Below are 18790 nucleotides of genomic sequence, written 5' to 3'. Positions count from 1 at the left end.
ATATATGTATATCATTTAAGGGGCAAATAAATATTTTGCTATTTATAGAGTTTTTAGGATTTCCTGTAAATATAAAGCTAAGCCTATTATTTTGTAAGTGAAAAAGAGGAGCGGATGTATGTTAGACAGAAAAACTGCGCAAACATAATATTAAAGCTAGCACTTTAGACATAACAATCCATCTCTCCTAAATAGGAATTTATGAGATTTCTCACATGTGATTCGTGTGGATTATCTTTGGAGACCGGATAATTAAACGACTTGTAGTTTGCATCAACCCAGTTTTTAAGAAATTATTCAAACCCGAAAAAGATTAAATTTCAGGTAATAAATCCCTAAACAACTTTAAATTTATCTAACGGGATCTTAGGGACTTCCAAATAACTTTGTTTCATAGTTTTCGCTGCGTGTATAATATTCAGGAAACCAACAGTTGTATCAGAAGTATCATTAGACAATTGAGGTTGTTGATTGCATATTTTAATTGTTATTGATTTTAATTTCAAATTAATTTCATGTGAAAAAAAATTAATTTTTTTTCTTCTGATTTGTTTTCAAAAATAATTCAATTATTATTCCGGTCAGCCGAAATTTTTCCAAATCTTCTTCCCTGTCGTCAAGGATAATCTTTCAAGTGTATATACGTGAAAAACATGTCAAGACTGATCCAATTTTCAACCTTTTGGAATGGATTATTTTTAGTCTTCTTGATTTTCTCTCTTTTGGTTTATATTTTATTCAATTTAAACCAATTTAAACCCAAATCAGCCGAATCTCGATATGCCTGCCATGCATCGTAAAAGAGACGAGCAAAGGAAAAACATTGTTTCATTAAACATGTAATTAAGGACAATTTTTTAATCATAAAAAATCACGCAAGCCAACAATATATTTTATATGTTCATGAAAGTGATTGGAGTGAGTTTTCCACACGGCTAATCAAAGTGATCTTAACTACGGCTAAAATAAAAGAAACACTTTTGGTTTCTTAATTAATTCATTAAATTAAGTTGACTTTCTAATTAACACCTTTGATTATTGTTAATGATAAGATTAGTTTTGAATTGATGGTTGAGATGTATTGTTTTACTAATCAACTAGTGTTATTTATCTAATACTTCATAATATCAAACATTAATAATAAAAGATTCTAATCAACAATTTGAACCATTATAAAAAAAAATTGAGTAAATTGATTAAAAGTATGTTTGACAAAAAAATAAATTATATTAACTTTTTTTTGGTTTCTTTAAGAGAATTGATTAAAGTAAAATTTTGATTTTGATTTTATATAATTTTTATTTAAATCAAATAATTATTTCTAATCAAATGTATTTATAAATTTTCTTTCAATTAAGAGTTAAAAAAAAATTTTAATACCTTCAAGAGAATAATGATGAAAACCAATTCACATACATGTAACAATATCAAGAAATTAATAGCCAATGATAAATATTAATATGAAATAATATTTTACAAGAGTTCTTGGCTATGTGGCCTTTCTTCCATGTTGACCAAACTTGAGTCCGCAGTCCTGTCTCCGGTCATGACAAACCATTAATTGTCTCACACAGAATTCAAGTTCGATCTCTTGAAGGTTGCAAGACGCGGAACTTTGAATTTTCTTTTCTTGGCACTAGAATGACTTTTTTATCATAATAAATAACGCCCACTGTATCTCAAATGATTTTTATTTTTTTTGGGAGTTTAGTTGAAATTATTTTTTAAAGATTTTTTTAATATATTAAAATAATATTTTAAAAAATATATTTTTAATATTAGCATATCAAAACGATTTAAAAATAAAAAAAAATTAATTTAAAGAAAATTGTATTTAAAATTCACTAAAACTCTTTTGTAAATGCCCCAAACGAACACCAAATATTTATTGAAAGGAAAAATATGGGACACATATTTACCTATTAAATTCAAATTGTCATTTTCGTTTTAATGAATGCGTCAACCACCACATGTAAATAATTATAAATGACAGCAAATACTTTTAGATTTATTGGGATTGAATTGTTGAAATAATGTAATTAGTAATTGGAAATTTAACCAAATTTGATAGATATTGAAAAATAGGTTTAACTTCAATTTTTTTTTTTAGTTTAACGTGGCTGTCCGGGTCAGCTTGCGCGCACCTCGACTAATCCCACGGGCCCTGAAGTTAACGACCTTGTAAGCCTCCAGTGACCATCATATGAGCAACCACAGGGCTCGAACCTGAGACTACAGAGGGAGCAAACTTCTTGATCCCAAACTTTTACCATTGGGCCACCACCTAGATGGTTGGTATAACTTCAATTTTAATATATATATATAGCTCGGTTGACTTATGGTTCAAAACAACAGTATTTGAAGTTTCTTTGGCAAATGCTTACGTAGCATATTGAGACAAAGTCTTGTTTTCTCTCTTTCAGACTGTATTAAACTAACTGTAGTGTGCATTCTTGCACCTCCAACATCTCAATCTTGCCTGCAAAATTCTTTAGCAGCAGCCATGGATGTCCGAAACAATCCATGGATCATGTTTTTTGTTATCTTTTTTTGTTTTCCTCTCAACTCCCATGTCTCCCTTGGAGCTGATACAATCTCTGCAAACAGTTCTCTCTCTGGAGACCAAACTATTGTCTCAGCACGAAAAGTCTTTGAACTTGGTTTCTTCCATCCAGGTAAGTCCTCAAACTACTATATAGGCATGTGGTACCATAGAGATAAAGTGTCTGAACAGACCATAGTTTGGGTAGCAAACAGAGAGACACCCGTTTCTGATAGATTTTCTTCAGAGTTAAGGATTTCTGGTGGTAATTTAGTTCTCTTTAATGAGTCCATGATCCCAATTTGGTCCACAAATTTGAGCTCTAGTAGGTCAGGTTCTGTGGAAGCAGTTCTTGGTGATGATGGAAATCTTGTTTTGAGAGATGGGTCTAATTCATCAGTGTCACCACTATGGCAGTCTTTTGATTTTCCAGCTGATACATGGCTGCCTGGTGCTAAGGTTGGATTGAACAAAATCACCAAAAGGAACACACTTCTGATTTCATGGAAAAGCAAAGATAATCCTTCACCGGGTCTTTTCTCTCTTGAGCTAGACCCAAATCAGAGTCGATATTTGATCTTTTGGAATAGGTCTAAAGACTATTGGAGTAGTGGATCATGGAATGGACTGATTTTCAGCTTAGTTCCTGAAATGAGATCCAACTATATTTACAACTTTAGTTATATTAACGATACTAAGGAGAGCTATTTCACCTATTCATTGTACAATGAAACACTCATATCTCGGTTTGTGATGGCGGCTGGAGGACAGATTCAGCAACAATCATGGTTGGAGAGTACCCAGCAATGGTTTTTGTTCTGGTCTCAACCAAAGACGCAATGTGAGGTTTATGCTTACTGCGGGGCTTTTGGAAGCTGCAATGGGAATTCACAGCCTTTCTGCAACTGCTTGAGAGGTTTCAACCCGAAAAAAGGGGATGACTGGAAGTCGGAGGTTTTTTCTGGTGGATGTAAGAGGGTATCAACTCTGCAATGTGGGAATTCTAGTGTTGTTAATGGGAAGAGAGACAGATTTTTCTCAAGTAACAATATCAAGTTGCCTGCAAATCCACAGCCAGTACTGGAAGCCAGGAGTGCACAAGAATGCGAATCAACTTGCTTGAGTAACTGCACTTGTACTGCCTATGCTTATGATGGCAGTCTGTGCTCAGTTTGGTTCGGCGATCTTTTGGATATGAAACAACTTGCAGATGAATCAAATGGAAACACCATCTATATCAGGCTTGCAGCATCTGAGTTTTCAAGTTCGAAGAATGATAAGGGGATAGTTATTGGTGGTGTTGTGGGCTCAGTGGTGATAGTGTCTCTCTTTGGCCTTGTTCTGTTTGTATTTTTGAGGAGGAGGAAAACAGTCAAAACGGGGAAAGCGGTAGAAGGTTCACTGATAGCTTTTGGGTACAGAGATCTACAGAACGCGACAAAGAATTTCTCAGAGAAATTGGGAGGAGGAGGTTTTGGTTCTGTTTTCAAAGGGGTGTTGCCTGATACGAGTGTCATAGCTGTGAAGAAGCTCGAAAGCATCATCCAAGGAGAGAAGCAATTCCGCTCAGAAGTGAGCACAATCGGGACAATCCAGCACGTCAATCTTGTTCGCCTTCGTGGGTTCTGCTCGGAGGGTAATAAGAAGCTGTTGGTCTATGACTACATGCCGAATGGTTCTCTTGATTCCCATATTCTCTGAGGACTCAAAAAAGGTCTTAGACTGGAAAACTCGGTACGGTATTGCTTTGGGGACAGCTAGAGGATTAAATTATCTCCATGAGAAATGCAGGGATTGTATCATACACTGCGATATAAAGCCTGAGAACATCCTTTTAGATGCTCAGTTTTTCCCTAAAGTGGCAGATTTTGGCCTGGCGAAGCTTGTCGGCCGGGATTTTAGCAGGGTGCTAACAACCATGAGAGGGACAAGAGGTTATCTTGCTCCAGAGTGGATTTCAGGTGTGCCTATAACTGCCAAAGCAGACGTTTACAGTTATGGAATGATGCTTTTTGAAGTTGTATCGGGAAGGAGAAACTCTGAGCAATCTGAAGATGGAAAAGTGAAGTTCTTCCCAAGTTATGCTGCAAGCCAAATCAATCAAGAGCATGGTGAAATCCTTAGCCTATTGGACCACAGGTTGGAGGGGAATGCTGATCTTGAAGAGCTAACAAGAATCTGTAAAATTGCTTGCTGGTGCATCCAAGATGATGAAGCCCACAGGCCATCAATGGGTCAGGTAGTTCAGATCCTAGAAGGGGTTGTGAACGTGAACCCACCTCCGGTTCCAAGATCTCTTCAAGTGTTTGTTGACAACCAGGAGAGCATAATTTTCTTCACAGAGTCATCTTCTAGCCAAAGTTCACAGGCACAGAGCCACACCTCCACTGCTTCTTCTCAGGCCAAGAGCACCACATCAAACACAAGTTCCAAGTCTTAAAAAAGAGAACCAAGAAGGCATTTCGAGAAATCTGGTTTGAGTAACTGTGTAATGCTGCTGTTATATATGCAAGAGTCTTGGGTGATTGTACTAGTTAAAATTCTCCTCTTTGAATGATTTGTATATTATTTGAAAGCTAGCTAATTTCAGAATATTTCTGAGAATGGCAAAAATGCTATGGCTTCTACTGTCGTGAAAGCCTGCTTCTTAATATATTTTATGTTTCATGCTTCATGACATCAACTTCAGCTTGTAACTGGTTTTTGAGATATCTCGACACAGCTAAATATATACACAATCTTTGACAAGGGCAAGAAGCGGCTGTTAGCAAGTCTAATCAGACCATTTCATCATCCTCTATCCATGGTGCTATCCAAAAACTTGTCTTCCTAAGGAAAAAAACTGGAAAAAAAAAGACAACAAAATTCTATTATGAAACATCATCTTTGTAAAAGAGGTAACATATTAAGCATTACTAGTCCACAAGCTACCTTTTCATTCATCGCTCCAACAACATCACCCAAGTGTTCGCTATGAAAAGAATGGATGATTCTCGATTATATATACATGGCATGCACAATCAGACAACTCTCGTCCACAAGCATAATATGGCTTTGGAACATTCAATGCAATATCTCCTAATGCTGAAAAGTTCAAATCACACTATTTCCGCATTGACACTGGTAGTGATATTTCATGGATCCATTGCGATGGTTGCAAAGAAAAAAGCAACATGTTTGCTTCCTTCGGTTGATAGAGAATTTGTTAGCTTTTTCTATGTTGCTAACACACTCTCAAACATCCACTTATACACCCTTAGTCTTTACTTTGAGGTTGCATAATTATTTTTTTATGCTTTTTGCTTTTTTATCCGTACCTTTTCAAATTGTTATTTAATGATCATTAAACTTTCTTTGAAAAACAAAAGGTACCACAAAGAAATTTATTTTCAAGTTTTATAATATATATTTGTTTGAGTTTATTCAATATTTACGATAATGATAATAATAAAAGAAATTAAACCAACCAAAACCTTAAACCTTAACCTTTTCTGTATAAATACTACACCGTCTCTCTCTCTCATCAATCCATTTATCTCCTTTCTCTGTGTTTTATTCTAGCTCTTCTCTTCATCATTTCCTTAACAACTTACAGTAACAATGGCGACTTACAAAATCTTGGTGTCTTAAATGCTTCTTGCTCTCTTTGCAGGTTCAGCTTTGGCTCAGGCACCAGGAGCCACACCAACAGCTCCACCAGCCAAATCACCATCTCCTGCACTAGCTGCTCCAATAACGCCAACTCCCGCTCCATTTGTCCCTACGCCAACTCCCTCTACTACTCCATACATTCCTCCTTATTCATCTCCAGCCAGCTCACTGATAAGGGAATTTTTAGCATGTATATTTTTCATTATTCATGCTTGATTTTGAAATATTTTGGATGTGTTGCACAAGATAATTAGAATTTTAGATCCCTTTTTGAACTATTGACCTTGTAGGAAATTAATGTGTTTTCAAATACTAGGTTACTGAGCAGGCAGAATCTAGTAGTAAAACCGAACATTGATTTATCGTGTGTTGCAAAGGAAGCTATACAACTCAGTTCTAGATGTTCGTCACCATTTGCAAATAACTGAGATAAAGGTCTACAAAACATGCGAAGGGCAAATAACTCAGTTTTGCTGTTTCGAAGCCCAAAAAGCGAGTCGAAAAATAGGGATTGAATCATACCCGAACTTCCTGCACTCTAAATATTGTCTCGATTTATGGCCCTTATCTCAAGTCTTAGAGGTCTAAAAATTGTTGAATCAGACCCGAACTTCCTGTACTCCAAATACTGTCTCGGTTTATGGCCCTTATCTCAAGTCTTAGAGGTCCAAAAATTACAAGATTGGTGTTGTTGGAAAGAAGATTTGATTTTCTACAATTGCTCCAGAAATAGAGATCTTTGAATTCGCACGTTTCCTGCCTCAAATATGGTCCGCAATGTCTGGGTAGGAAGGAATTCAAATCAGAAAAGGAAACTGTCTTCATTCCAGCGAGGGTAAAAAGGCCACAATATAAAAGAAAAAAAGAGGGGTCTGCAAGAAAAACATGTATACATAGAGACCTTAAAATAGACTAAAGGGAGAAGAAGAAGCTGCACAAAAAGGGATGAAAAACGGAGGCAAAAATAGAGAAGATTTGGAGGACACCTATCTATTCCACTGCCATTCTCTGCTTTTAAGTGATGTTCATCGTATCAAGTTTGTTTATCTTTAATTTAACGGTGGAGTAGACTTTTATTCTGGGATTTTTTATGTAACATTACTATGAATATGTGAACAATTTCTTTGATTGAATTATTACATTAAGTTGTTGAGTATTTCATTCTATGTGTAATGCTTGTGTATGTTTGGCCAACATCTACATGACTTAGAATTCAATTTGAGACTCAGAAGTGATAATTATTTTAGCTATTATTTGAAATACCTTAAGAAATCTATAGGATAGAGATATCCTAGGAACTTTTGTAATCATTATAGGTTTTACGGTACTTAATAAATTTTGACAAGTTCAGAACTTTTGTAGAGTATATGAAATTTGCTTGTCGAAATAATTCATTGATACTCGAGAGAGATTAGTTTTTAAATTAGAAAAACCTGATTATCAATGTTAGGAGTAATTAATTCAATTGAGAAAGTTCATATAGGAATAGTTATGGTAAGTCAGAAATCCTAGAACCAATACAATTGAATTCATTAATATTTAATCAATTGGTTGTTTGTTTTTAATCATTAATTTTTGTTTCATAAACTATCTCATTCAATTCCTCAAATAGATCATAATTTAAAAGACTTTGGTAATTAATAGTAATTTTTACAAATCCTCGTGGGATGATACTCTACTCATCACTTTATTACTTGTTACGATTCGTGCACTTGCGAAATTAAGCAACACTCACCACCATCTCTTGTTACCCCTAGCCCCTCCATATCTATTCCTCCAAACATTGTTTCTCCTTCAAACACTGTCGACAGTCATTGTCTTCCATCTATTATACATCCAAATCAATTATGTGAAAGATGTTTAGTAGGTAAGAAATATCTCAAGAGTTTTCTGAAGGAGTCTATATCAAAAGCATGTAAACCATAAAAAATACATGTTGATGTTTGTAGTCTTATCAAACCATGTTTGTTTGGTAAGAATCTGTATTTTTTACTTTTTATTGACTATTATAGTAGAAAAACTTGGGTATACCTTTGAAAAGAAAAGTCTAATATGTTTAGTTGTTTTAAAAAGTTTAAGGCATTAGTTGAAAAGGAAGTAATTATTCTATATAATCACTCAAGACAGATAGGGAGTGAATTTTGTTCTAATGATTTTAATGTGTTTTGTGAAGATCATGGTATAAAGAGACTCCTAACGGTGCCTAGATCTCTATAATAAAATGGCATGATGAAGATAAAAAAAAAAAACAGAAGCATCCTCAACATGGTAAGAAGTATGCTCAAAACCAAGAAGTTGTCTAAAGAGTTTTGGGCCGAAGCTGTAGAATGTGTTATCTACTTGTCAAATAGATATCCTACTAAAGGCTTGAATGACATGACTTCACAAGTATGGAGTGGAAGAAAGCCAAGTGTTTCTCACTTGAAAGTTTTTTGGAACATTTGTCTATGTGCATGTAGATGATCAAGTAAGGACCAAGTTAGATGACAAGAGAAAAAAGATGATTTTTATGGGTTATGATCAAAAGTCTAAATGATACACGCTTTACAACCTTAATGAAGGAAAGATGGTGATTTGTAGAGATGTTGAGTTCAATGAAGATGGAGTATGTGATTGGAAGATAGATGATGGTAAGAAATATGACTTCCTACTGATTCTTGATGAAGATGAGGAAAGATATGAAGATCTTTAAGAACCTATAATTACACCTCCATAAACACCAATGAGCTCAATTTCTTCTTATTCTTCATTTTCTTTTAGTAGAAGCTTAAGTAGTGGCACTCCTCTAAATCCACCATGAAAGATAGAGAGCCTTGATAACTTATATGGGGTAACTAATCTTATTGATGATGTAACATTATATAGTCACCTTGTTATATGTGATTCTATAGTGTTTAAAAAAGCAATAAATGATGAAAAGTAGATAATTGCTATGGATGAGAAGATTGCATCAATTGAGAAAAATGACACATGGAAATTGGTTCTTAGACCAAGTGGAAAGAAGTCAATAGGTGTCAAGTGGATCTACAAAGAAAAGAAGAACGTCAAATAAGAGGTGAAGAGGTACAAAGTAAGTTTAGTGGTAAAATGTTATAGTCAAAAGCATGAGATTAACTATGATAAAGTATTTGCTTCAGATGTGCAAACAACAAAGTTGGTTGTGGATGATGATCATGTTCTCAAACAGTTGTTTGGACTTGGTGAACTTGTAATTGTTTCATATAAGTTATTATTATTAGTCTTGTCGAAGTGTGGACCAAGCCACTAATCACTTACTTTTTTTTAGGTGTTGTTAGTTATGTGTTTGGGCCTAGCATTTGATTCTTGTAGGTTATAAATCAATACATGTGGATTTATGTGTTTGTCAATATGTGTTTTGGTAGATTTAATTAATGAAAGCTATTCTAGTTTTCTTTTCATCATCCAATTATGATGCCTCTTCTTCAACCAAATAAGAATATTGATAGATTATTATTGAATCACTTCTTCGTTCATGGTTATCTATTATGGTGCATTTCTGCATGGAACACTACCTCCTTTTTTTTTCTTGGTTTTTGGATCTTTTGTTCTGTTCATTTGGAAGTTAAGATGATGGAGTTGTTTGAAAGAAATGTTAATATAATTTTGATTGGCATTAAGTCATTTGAATGTAAAGTAATATGAGATTACATGTTTGGTCTCTTTAGAAAATTTCTTGTAAGATTATGCTTGGAGCTGAAAGTGTTGATATGTTGTAATTACATGATGGTGATACCGTGTGTTTCATTATAAGATATTGTTTAATCGTGGAAATAAATGTTAGTTTAATATGCTTTGTAGTCAATCGGTTGGTTACACATGTCATTATTATATTAATATAAATACATATTTATTATTAATAAAGGCTTAATTTATCTTTAATATTCATATAATATTAGATTAATGAATCTAGAGTAAAGATAAAGTTCATGGGACAAAAATACTCTGCAAAGAAAATTATAAAATTGTTATAATTATGAGATTTCTATAGCATTAATGTATTGTTTCTAAAATGTTCCTGGTCAATACTCTCTTAAATACTGAACATTCATTAGAGTCGTAAAGACTAGTACATATTATGTTCTTTTCTTTATAAAAAGAATGTCAATATAAAGGTTGAAATCAAGCATACATCTATTTGTACTCATTGAAATCTAGGCTATATATACTAAATATAAATAGGAAATTTACCTTACCATATATAGCTCCTTAGAATTGCTCTTTGTAATTACTGTGCACATGACAACTTTTCATATATAATGAAAGACTAGTCTTGGATGGGAAGAGGTCAAACCATTATGTTATGGTATCAGAGCTTTTCTCACAGAATTTTTAAGTATTAGTTTTCTCAGTCATAGCTTCATGGAGAAGTTAGATAATGTTTGTGTTAGATTTACTGGCAAAAATTATGTTGTTTGGGCATTTCAGTCGAAGATCTTTCTCAAGGGAAAGAAGTTATGAGGCCATATAGATGGCAACGACAAAGGAGACTCGGCTACTGAGGGATCTGTCGTTGCTAAGGCAGCATGGGTTGCTAAAGATGCACAAATCATGTCATGGATTCTTAGTTATATGAAGCCACATCTGATTCTTTCTTTGTGTCCTCATAGATCTGCAAAGGCTATATGGGATCACCTCGTACAAGTCTATAACCAAGACAACAATGCTAGGCGTTTTCAGCTTGAGTTGTTATTGCCAACTATACCCAAGAAACGCCTTTGAGGCTCAGACTATATCACTTCCACATGTATCCAACAATCTTCAAGCGGCTGATGTTTTCACCAATACTCTCAGACGACAACGTCATCATTTTCTTACGACTAAATTGATGCTTATGGACAAGCCCGCATCAATTTGAAGGGGGATGTCAATAGAAAGGCTGAAATCAAGCATACAACTATTTGTACTCATTGAAATCTAGCTTGTAAATACTAGATATAAATAGGAAATTTACCTTACTATATATAGCTCCCTAGATTTAGCTTATTATATATAGCTCCTTAAAATTGCTCTTTATAATTACTGTGCACATGAAAACTTTTCCTATATAATGAAATACTAGTCTCAGATGGGAGGAGGTCAAACCATTCTATTATGGAAGCAGTTGTTCTCATAGGTTGAGGTATAAGAAATACCTAGAATTAATATGTAGATGCTTGTCATAAGACATGTACACTAAACTGACCTGCATAAGAATTTCATATGGAGAGATCACTCATGTCTATGGAAAGACTCATGTGGCAGTTGTGTAAGTGATTCTTAGACTTGAGATCACTAAGTCATCTTATGTAGAGAATGTTATGCTATGATCTTGTTATATGTTATCTTAATCGAGGTAACGAAAGAGCAGACATTGGGTATGACATGAACTATATGAAAATATCTGAGTGATCAAGATAGGATTCATCATCCTATGTGAATTAGAAAAAATGTTTCATCTATTCTCAAATAGTATTGACTGAGAAATCCTTAGTCAGGATGTAATGAGATTTGAAAAGAGTTTCAAATCTTATTCAAGCAATCAATGATTATTATGTAGAGAACAAACATGATTTAATATAACAGACATACTTCATGCTTTAATGTTAAATCGGGACATTGTTAATGGAAGAATATTAATTATACTGAGAAACTGGTTATTGAAAGGTTAAAATCAAACCACTAATGAATTTTATAATATTTGAGAGATCATGACACGTTGCTAGACGATATACCTGATCTTCAAATATAAATTAATCAATTGTTGAATTGATAATAAATTAAATTGTTTAATTTATTTAATTCTATTTAATTATAATTATAATTTATATTCGGGCCAAGATATTAGAAACCTAATGAGTCTCACACATTAAGAACCATTAGTAAGAAATTAAAATGACTTGATTAAAATATATTTTAGAAATTAAGAATTAGAATATAATTAATACAAGGATTATATTTGTAGACCTAGAAAAAATCAAATAAGAACTTGATTGATTAAATTTTTAAAATCATCCTTAAATAATATATGAATATTATTTAAGAGGCAAATAGATATTTTATCATTTATAGGGTTTTTAAGATTCTCTATAAATATAAAGCTAAGCCTATTATTTTGTAAGTGAAAAAGAAGAGTAGTTGTCTGTTAGATAGAAAAACTATGTAAATACAATATTAGAGCTAATACTCTAGACATAACAATCATTTTCTCCTAAATAGAGATTTCTCACGGGTGATTTGTGTGGATTACCGTTGAATGCCAGACAATTGAACAACTTGTGATTTTCAAGTAATAAATCCCTAAATAACTTTAGATTTATTTGACGGAATCATAGGGACTCCCAAATAATTTTATTTCATAGTTTTTATTGCGCGTATGATATTCAAGAAACCAGCAGTTATATAAGAGTCATCATTAGACAATTATGGTTGTTGATTACTTGCTTTAATTTTTATTAGTTTTAATTTTGAATTAATTTTACGTGGAAAAAATTAATTTTCCCGGAAGCAATTTTTCTCTTATGATTTTTTTTTTAAAAATATAAACGCATTGATTGAGCATATCAAAACTAATCGTGTCCTTGGATTCATCGGCGCTAGATTTGCTGTCACTCGCTGCTGGCGTGAGATGTAGAAAGAGGAGATAGTTTATTGTTGAAAAACATTAATTCTTTGGATTGTTTTTCAAATAACTCGGTAAAATCGATTGCTATAAAACTTTTTTTTTTTTTAAGGACTGTTGACATAAAAGAAATGGACATTTCATTGTGGTCTGCTAAGCCAACCCACCAAATCTTCTTCCTCGTCGTCGAGGATCATCTTTCAAGTGTGTACAGGTGAAAACCAAGTAAAGGTCGTCAAAACTGATCCAATTTTCAACCTTTTGGAATGGATTATTTTTAGTCTTCTTGATTTGCTCTCTTTTGGTTTATATGACCTAAACATGGTGACTCCTCTTATTATTTAGGGCATGACCTCGAACCTTCAAACTTAAGCAGGGAAGACCATGATTTTCTTTTTAAATGGTTGTACATATATGTTGATGAAGATTATAGCAATTTTTTTTAATATTTTCATTTCATCTCTATCGAAATCAATTTTTATATTACTTTTATAAATAAAAGTACTAAAAGACAAATATATCATTTTAAAAAAAATAGTAATAAGATTCAAACTGAATCTTAAAATTGAAGGACTTATATTTTTATAATAAAATCTTTGTTTTTATCATCATAATTTTAAAACTTGATTTGAAATTTTAGATCACAAGTTAGGAGAGTCAATCTATATTAACATCATAAATTTTTATTTAAAAAAATATCAAAACAATGTTGTTTTGATAATTCTTTTTAAAAATATTAATAGATTTTTAATAAGTGTTATGACTATTAGGTTTTTAATCTAGTCAGGTTAATTGTATAAATCAATTTAAATCCAAATCAGCCGAATCTCGATATGTCATATGCCTGCCATGCATCATAAAAGAGACGAGCAAAGGAAAAACATTGTTTCATTAAACATGTAATTAAGGACAATTTTTTTATCATAAAAAATCACGCAAGCCAACAATATATTTTATATGTTCATGAAAGTGATTGGAGTGAGTTTTCTTGGCTATGCGGCCTTTTTCTTCCATGGTGACCAAGCTTGAGTTCCCAGTCCTCTGTCTGGTCATGACAAACCATTAATTGTCTTACACAGAATTCAAGTTCGATCTCTTGAAGGTTGCAAAATGGAACTTTGAATTTTCTTTTCTTGGCACGAGAATGACTTTTTTATCATAATAAATCACGCTCACTGGATCTCAAATGATGAAGGGTGTTCTGGGAGTTTAGTTGAAATTATTTTTTAAAGTTTTTTTTTAATATATTAAAATAATATTTTTTAAAAAAATATTATTTTTAATATTAATACATTAAAATGATTAAAAAAAAACTAATTTAAAGAAAATTGTTTTTAAGATTTGCTAAAACTCTTTTGTAAATGCAGCTCCAAACGAACACCAAATATTTATTGAAAGAAAAAATATGAGACACATATTTACCTAAAAGTTCAAATTGTCATTTTCGTTTTAATGAATGCGTCAACCACCACATGTAAATAATTATAAATGACAGCAAATACTTTTAGATTTATTGGGATTGAATTATTGAAATAATGTAATGAGTAAATGGAAATTTAACCAAATTTGATAGATATTGAAAAATAGGTTTAACTTCAATTTTAATATATATATATATATATATATATATATATATTTGGATTTAAATGAAAATTGATTGAGAATATCATATGGTAATAAAATAAATAAATAAATGATGGGGAGAACCATGTTGAATGTGTCCAGAAGAAAGCTCGGTTGACTTGTGGTTCAAAACAACAGACTTTGAAGTTTCTTTGGCAAATGCTTACGTAGCATATTGAGACCAAGTCTTGTTTTCTCTCTTTCAGACTCTATTTTAACTAGCTGTAGTGTGCATTCTTGCGCCTCCAACATCTCAATCTTGCCTGCAAAATTCTTTAGCAGCAGCCATGGATGTCCGAAACAATCCATGGATCATGTTCTTTGTTATCTTTTTTTGTTTTCCTCTCAACTCCCATGTCTCCCTTGGAGCTGATACAATCTCTGCAAACAGTTCTCTCTCTGGAGACCAAACTATTGTCTCAGCACGAAAAGTCTTTGAACTTGGTTTCTTCCGTCCAGGTAACTCCCCAAACTACTATATAGGCATGTGGTACTATAGAGATAAAGTGTCTGAACAGACCATAGTTTGGGTAGCAAACAGAGAGACACCCGTTTCTGATAGATTTTCTTCAGAGTTAAAGGTTTCTGGTGGTAATTTATTTCTCTTTAATGAGTCCAAGATCCCAATTTGGTCCACAAATTTGAGCTCTAGTAGGTCAAGTTCTGTGGAAGCAGTTCTTGGTGATGATGGAAATCTTGTTTTGAGAGATGGGTCTAATTCAGTGTCACCACTATGGCAGTCTTTTGATTTTCCAGCTCATACATGGCTGCCTGGTGCCAAGGTTGGATTGAACAAAATCACCGGAAGGAACACACTTCTCATTTCATGGAAAAGCAAAGATGATCCTTCACCAGGTCTTTTCTCTCTTGAGCTAGACCCAAATCAGAGTCGATATTTGATCTTTAGGAATAGGACTAAATACTATTGGGATAGTGGATCATGGAATGGACAGATTTTCAGCTTAGTTCCTGAAATGAGATCCAACTATATTTACAACTTTAGTTATGTTAACGATGCTAATGAGAGCTATTTCACCTATTCATTGTACAATGAAACACTCATATCTCGGTTTGTGATGGCGGCTGGAGGACAGATTCAGCAACTATCATGGTTGGAGATTAGCCAAGCATGGTTTTTGTTCTGGTCTCAACCAAAGACGCAATGTGAGGTTTATGCTTACTGCGGGGCTTTTGGAAGCTGTAATGAGAATTCACAGCCTTTCTGCAACTGCTTGAGAGGTTTCAACCCGAAAAAATGGGAGGACTGGAAGTCGGAGGTTTTTTCTGGTGGATGTGAGAGGGAATCAAATCTGCAGTGTGGGAATTCTAGTGTTGTTAATGGGAAGAGTGACAGATTTTTCTCGAGTAACAATATGAAGTTGCCTGCAAATCCACAGACAGTGGCAGCCAGGAGTGCACAGGAATGCGAATCCACTTGCTTGAGCAACTGCACTTGTACTGCCTATGCTTATGATGGCAGTCTGTGCTCAGTTTGGTTCGGCGATCTTTTGGATATGCAACAACTTGCAGATGACTCAAATGGAAACACTATCTATATCAGGCTTGCAGCATCTGAGTTTTCAAGTTCGAAGAATGATAAGGGGATAGTTATTGGTGGTGTTGTGGGCTCAGTGGTGATAGTGTCTCTCTTTGGCCTTGTTCTGTTTGTATTTTTGAGGAGGAGGAAAACAGTCAAAACGGGGAAAGCAGTAGAAGGTTCACTGATAGCTTTTGCGTACAGAGATCTACAGAATGCGACAAAGAATTTCTCAGAGAAATTGGGAGGAGGAGGTTTTGGTTCTGTTTTCAAAGGGGTGTTGCCTGATACGAGTGTCATAGCTGTGAAGAAGCTCGAAAGCATCATCCAAGGAGAGAAGCAATTCCGCTCAGAAGTGAGCACAATCGGGACAATCCAGCACGTCAATCTTGTTCGCCTTCGTGGGTTCTGCTCGGAGGGTAATAAGAAGCTGTTGGTCTATGACTACATGCCGAATGGTTCTCTTGATTCCCATCTTTTCTCGGAGGACTCAAAAAAGGTCTTAGACTGGAAAACTCGGTACGGTATTGCTTTGGGGACAGCTAGAGGATTAAATTATCTCCATGAGAAATGCAGGGATTGTATCATACACTGCGATATAAAGCCTGAGAACATCCTTTTAGATGCTCAGTTTTTCCCTAAAGTGGCAGATTTTGGCCTGGCGAAGCTTGTCGGCCGGGATTTTAGCAGGGTGCTAACAACCATGAGAGGGACAAGAGGTTATCTTGCACCAGAGTGGATTTCAGGTGTGCCTATAACTGCCAAAGCAGACGTTTACAGTTATGGAATGATGCTTTTTGAAGTTGTATCAGGAAGGAGAAACTCTGAGCAATCTGAAGATGGAAAAGTGAAGTTCTTCCCAAGTTATGCTGCAAGCCAAATCAATCAAGAGCATGGTGAAATCCTTAGCCTATTGGACCACAGGTTGGAGGGGAATGCTGATCTTGAAGAGCTAACAAGAATCTGTAAAATTGCTTGCTGGTGCATCCAAGATGATGAAGCCCACAGGCCATCAACGGGTCAGGTAGTTCAGGTCCTCGAAGGGGTTGTGAACGTGAACCCACCTCCGGTTCCAAGATCTCTCCAAGTGTTTGTTGACAACCAGGAGAGCATAATTTTCTTCACAGAGTCATCCTCTAGCCAAAGTTCACAGGCACAGAGCCACACCTCCACTGCTTCTTCTCAGACCAAGAGCCCCACGTCAAACACAAGTTCCAAGTCTTAAAAAAGAGAGAACCAAGAAGGCATTTCGAGAAATCGGGTTTGAGTAACTGTGTAATGCTGCTGTTATTTATGCAAGAGTCTTGGGTGATTGTACTAGTTAAAATTCTCCTCTTTAAATGGTTTGTATATTATTTGAAAGCTAATTTCAGAATATTTCTGAGAATGGCAAAAATGCTATGGCTTCTACTGTCGTGAAAGCCTGCTTCTTAATATATTTTATGTTTCATGCTTCATGACATCAACTTCAGCTTGTAACTGGTTTTTGAGATATCTCGACACAGCTAAATATATACACAATCTTTGACAAGGGCAAGCAGCGGCTGTTAGCAAGTCTAATCAGACCATTTCATCATCCTCTATCCATGGTGCTATCCAAAAACTTGTCTTCCTAAGGAAAAAAACTGGAAAAAAAAAGACAACAAAATTCTATTATGAAACATCATCTTTGTAAAAGAGGTAACATATTAAGCATTACTAGTCCACAAGCTACCTTTTCATTCATCGCTCCAACAACATCACCCAAGTGTTCGCTATGAAAAGAACGGATGATTCTCGATTATATATACATGGCATGCACAATCAGACAACTCTCGTCCACAAGCATAATATGGCTTTGGAACATTCAATGCAATATCTCCTAATGCTGAAAAGTTCAAATCACACTAATATTTCCGCATTGACACTGGTAGTGATATTTCATGGATCCATTGCGATGGTTGCAAAGAAAAAAGCAACATGTTTGCTTCCTTCGGAAAGATCCTCTCTATTCTGATACTCAGTCCATATTTTACAAGCCTTTAGCCAAACCAACGTAATCCCGCCGGCTCATGCACCTTCAACAAAACCCTTGGTCTAGGCTCCTACACAAGTGGTACTCTTTCAACTGAAACTCTCACTTCATCTTCTAGCAATGACAAGCTACAAGCTCTTGAAAACATTTTCTTGGGATCTGGTATTGATACTAGGAACATTAAATTTTCTCTTCTTGCTACCATGAATATTTCAAACCCATTTAGTGGAGTTAGGAAGGGGTCCTGATCAATCCTCCTTGGCACAAATAGATTACTTGAGAGTGATGGGAATTCTCATATTGCAATCAAAGAAAATAACACCTATAATATCTATTCAAGGTTTGGTAAAGATGCAAGGCCACCAAAATATCCACAAACTACTAAACTACTACCGGTTTAAACCTCCTTAGATTACTATGTGAATTTGCTTGGCATTTGTTTTAAGCTCAACATTTCGAAAACCGATTCCGATATGAAAAGTGATGGAGCCTTGTTGTAGAAACGCGTCAAAAAGCCCTTGCACCCCCTTTTTTTTTTTTTTGGCTGTAGAAACACGTCAAAAATACACCTCTTTCAAGCCTTGTTGCTTGCTACAAACGTTGTACATTCTGCCACAGAAAACAACAGTCCTTGCTCCTTATTTGCTGTGGCAAGAATCATGCCAAAAACACAATCATCCGTTTCTTGTACCCGCTGTCATATCCCACCTTTTTACCCCATTTTCTAGAGATTTTCCAAAAAAATCAAAAAAGAGAAAACTCTAAAATAACGCGCTTTCGGCCATTCACATACCCATTTTGGCA

The 18790-nt window shown here is 34.6% G+C and overlaps 1 protein-coding gene across 4 annotated transcripts; it reads left to right on the top strand.

Annotated features, from left to right (window-relative positions):
• Nucleotides 1-2390: 2390 nt before the first annotated feature.
• On the top strand, nt 2391-17429 carry LOC7494446 (G-type lectin S-receptor-like serine/threonine-protein kinase At2g19130). Of its 4 annotated transcripts, none has more exons than XM_052446675.1 (2): nt 2391-3388; nt 15605-17429. In XM_052446675.1, exons 1-2 carry the CDS (start codon nt 2504-2506, stop codon nt 17195-17197), a joined length of 2478 nt encoding a protein of 825 aa, XP_052302635.1. In that variant the 5' UTR covers nt 2391-2503; the 3' UTR covers nt 17198-17429. The 4 variants fall into 4 exon arrangements, with proteins under 4 accessions (XP_052302635.1, XP_052302636.1, XP_052302637.1 ...); XM_052446676.1 differs by having other exon boundaries at nt 2391-3458; nt 15675-17429; XM_052446677.1 differs by having other exon boundaries at nt 2394-2675; nt 14895-17429.
• The last annotated feature ends 1361 nt before the right edge of the window (nt 17430-18790 follow it).

This window comes from Populus trichocarpa, chromosome 13, assembly GCF_000002775.5.
Source record: "Populus trichocarpa isolate Nisqually-1 chromosome 13, P.trichocarpa_v4.1, whole genome shotgun sequence".
Classification (NCBI taxonomy): domain Eukaryota; kingdom Viridiplantae; phylum Streptophyta; class Magnoliopsida; order Malpighiales; family Salicaceae; genus Populus; species Populus trichocarpa.
The sequence above is the reverse complement of the archived record's forward strand: the minus strand, read 5'-3'. Positions and strand labels throughout refer to the sequence as shown.

Bases quoted from the DNA above. Each gene is read 5' to 3' on its own strand.
- LOC7494446 (XM_052446675.1), top strand. From the start codon at position 2,504: ATGGATGTCCGAAACAATCCATGGATCATGTTTTTTGTTATCTTTTTT. The intron at 3,389-15,604 runs GTTTATGCTTAC...ACGCAATGTGAG, and splicing joins AACCAAAGACGCAATGTGAG to GTTTATGCTTACTGCGGGGC.